General features: G+C 39.8%; 1 protein-coding gene across 1 annotated transcript in view; it reads left to right on the top strand.

The window, feature by feature from the left end:
• The first annotated feature begins 349 nt into the window (after positions 1 to 349).
• SARC_00517 (hypothetical protein) overlaps positions 350 to 2,074 on the top strand; it is a 10,452-nt gene continuing 8,727 nt past the window's right edge. The window contains exons 1-3 of the mRNA XM_014305803.1: positions 350 to 527; positions 1,123 to 1,201; positions 1,817 to 2,010. Coding sequence (XP_014161278.1) covers positions 378 to 527; positions 1,123 to 1,201; positions 1,817 to 2,010 — 423 coding nt within the window. The 5' untranslated portion in view covers positions 350 to 377. The remainder of the gene's footprint in view (positions 528 to 1,122; positions 1,202 to 1,816; positions 2,011 to 2,074) is intronic.

Raw genomic sequence — 2,074 nt, 5'->3', positions numbered from 1 at the left:
TATATATAAATAATAATATATATAATGTAGTAGAATAGGATAGAATGTTTATATATATACACATAAACATATATACTTATACATACATACATACATACATACATACATACATACATACATACATACATACATATATATATATATATATATATATATTTACGTATGTGTACGGACGGGTTCTCCTAAGTGATGTATGTATTTGGTGAAGATGTATGTATTTGGTGTAGACATTGTGCGTTTCTTTGTTGTGTGTGTGCTGTTCTCAATTCACTCAACCTGTTGAGCACGCCTCAAAGGTAACATGAATCCCATTCAAATCCCAAACAATCTATGCGGTATCCTCTGTTACAGGTATTAATGGTATCTTGGCCGATGAGATGGGGCTGGGCAAGACGGTCCAGACCATTGCACTGATGTCGTACTTAGCAGACTATCACCAGATATGGGGACCGTTTATGATTGTTGCGCCTCTCTCCACAGTCCACAACTGGCAGCAGGAGCTGGTCAAGTTCAATCCCAGCTTGAAGGTACTTGGGACTGTCGATTAGCAGTGTAATCTCAAAAAATGTAGATACACGTAAAGTCTCGCTAGCATGTTTAGTTTCATCCAATTACGATGAAGCTCACGTATGCGCTTTCTATGTACTTGTGAAGAGTGCTGTACACGCCTGCTTCTGCGTGCGGATTGCTCGTACTTTCTTTCCATGTACGCTTGTATATACTATGTAGTCTATGTATATATATGTATCATATATATATATATATATATATATATAACTAAATTGAAGGACAGTTGGTGTACGATAGTGAATTGTGAAACAAGTGCACCTCTGCATTTATGTGTTGTATTGTTACTTTGCTCTTTGGTGCTGAATCAAGTACTGCCATATCTATTGGGGTGGCACTTGTTTGATGATTTTAGATTGGGCGCTTCATATACATGTGTTTTCAGTCATTTGCACTCCTACGTTTTCTTGATTTGAATCGGAACCTCTTTTAATTCAGTAACCTTTCAGAAACGTCACCAATCACTCAGTGGGTATCATGTGCAAGCCACCTTCCCACATTCTTGCTTTCCCGAAATCTTACTTCCGTGGTGTAATTGCCGTGCGTTTGTTTCAGGTGCTGCCGTATTGGGGCAATCTCGCGCAACGCAAGATCATCAGAAAGCAATGGACGCACAAACAGGTCCACAACAAAGGTGTGTATGTGCCAAGCTGACGTGTTTTGTGTGCGAGCATGGTGTCTGTGATGATAGCGGTGCGCGTGAGTGAGAGAAATTGTTTGTGTGTAGTTGCGCAGACATGCAGTTATGTACAGTGTTACTTTCTATATATACGGGGTTATACAGACTTCGACTCCCATATCCAGACTGCCATGTATACCTACAATCATTCACATGTGCGGATAGTTTTGGGCATATAAATACGTCTACGTTCGCACGATGACTTGGGAGAAATGCCATTATTATTTGCCCAGTAGGTGTATCTAGATTTTACAACTATACCTTGGTACATAAATGCATATTGCTATGTACATGTAAATTCGAACACTTAATTTTGTACACATACACACATGAGCATTTCTATATTCACATTCAAACTTGTACATAGCTTGACCCATACACTTACCGTTCTTGTGCTGACTACGAGCTATATTGCAGTGTTGGATGCGGGTGTATTCAAACTGCCCCAAGCGACAGCAGACGTGTCTTCTTCTGTATATCAAATATACCCGTACTCCCATGCACACACCAATTCCATCACCTTATAAAATACATACTGATACTTCCATACGTACATACGCACACGAACAGATGCAACTTTTCACGTGCTGATTACAAGCTACAACATGGTAGTCTCGGATGCGGTCTACTTCAATCGCTTGAAGTGGCAGTACATGGTACTAGACGAAGCGCAGGCCATCAAGTCAAGTAGCAGTATGCGCTGGAAAATTCTATTGGATATGAACTGTCGCAACCGTCTGCTTCTAACTGGTACCCCTATCCAGGTGAGTAACATCATGTATGAATAAACGTATTCATTTGAGTGACCATATATATATATATATATAA

This window comes from Sphaeroforma arctica (assembly GCF_001186125.1).
Source record: "Sphaeroforma arctica JP610 unplaced genomic scaffold supercont1.16, whole genome shotgun sequence".
Lineage (NCBI taxonomy): Eukaryota > Ichthyosporea > Ichthyophonida > Sphaeroforma > Sphaeroforma arctica.
This window is presented reverse-complemented; position numbering and strand designations above follow the sequence as displayed.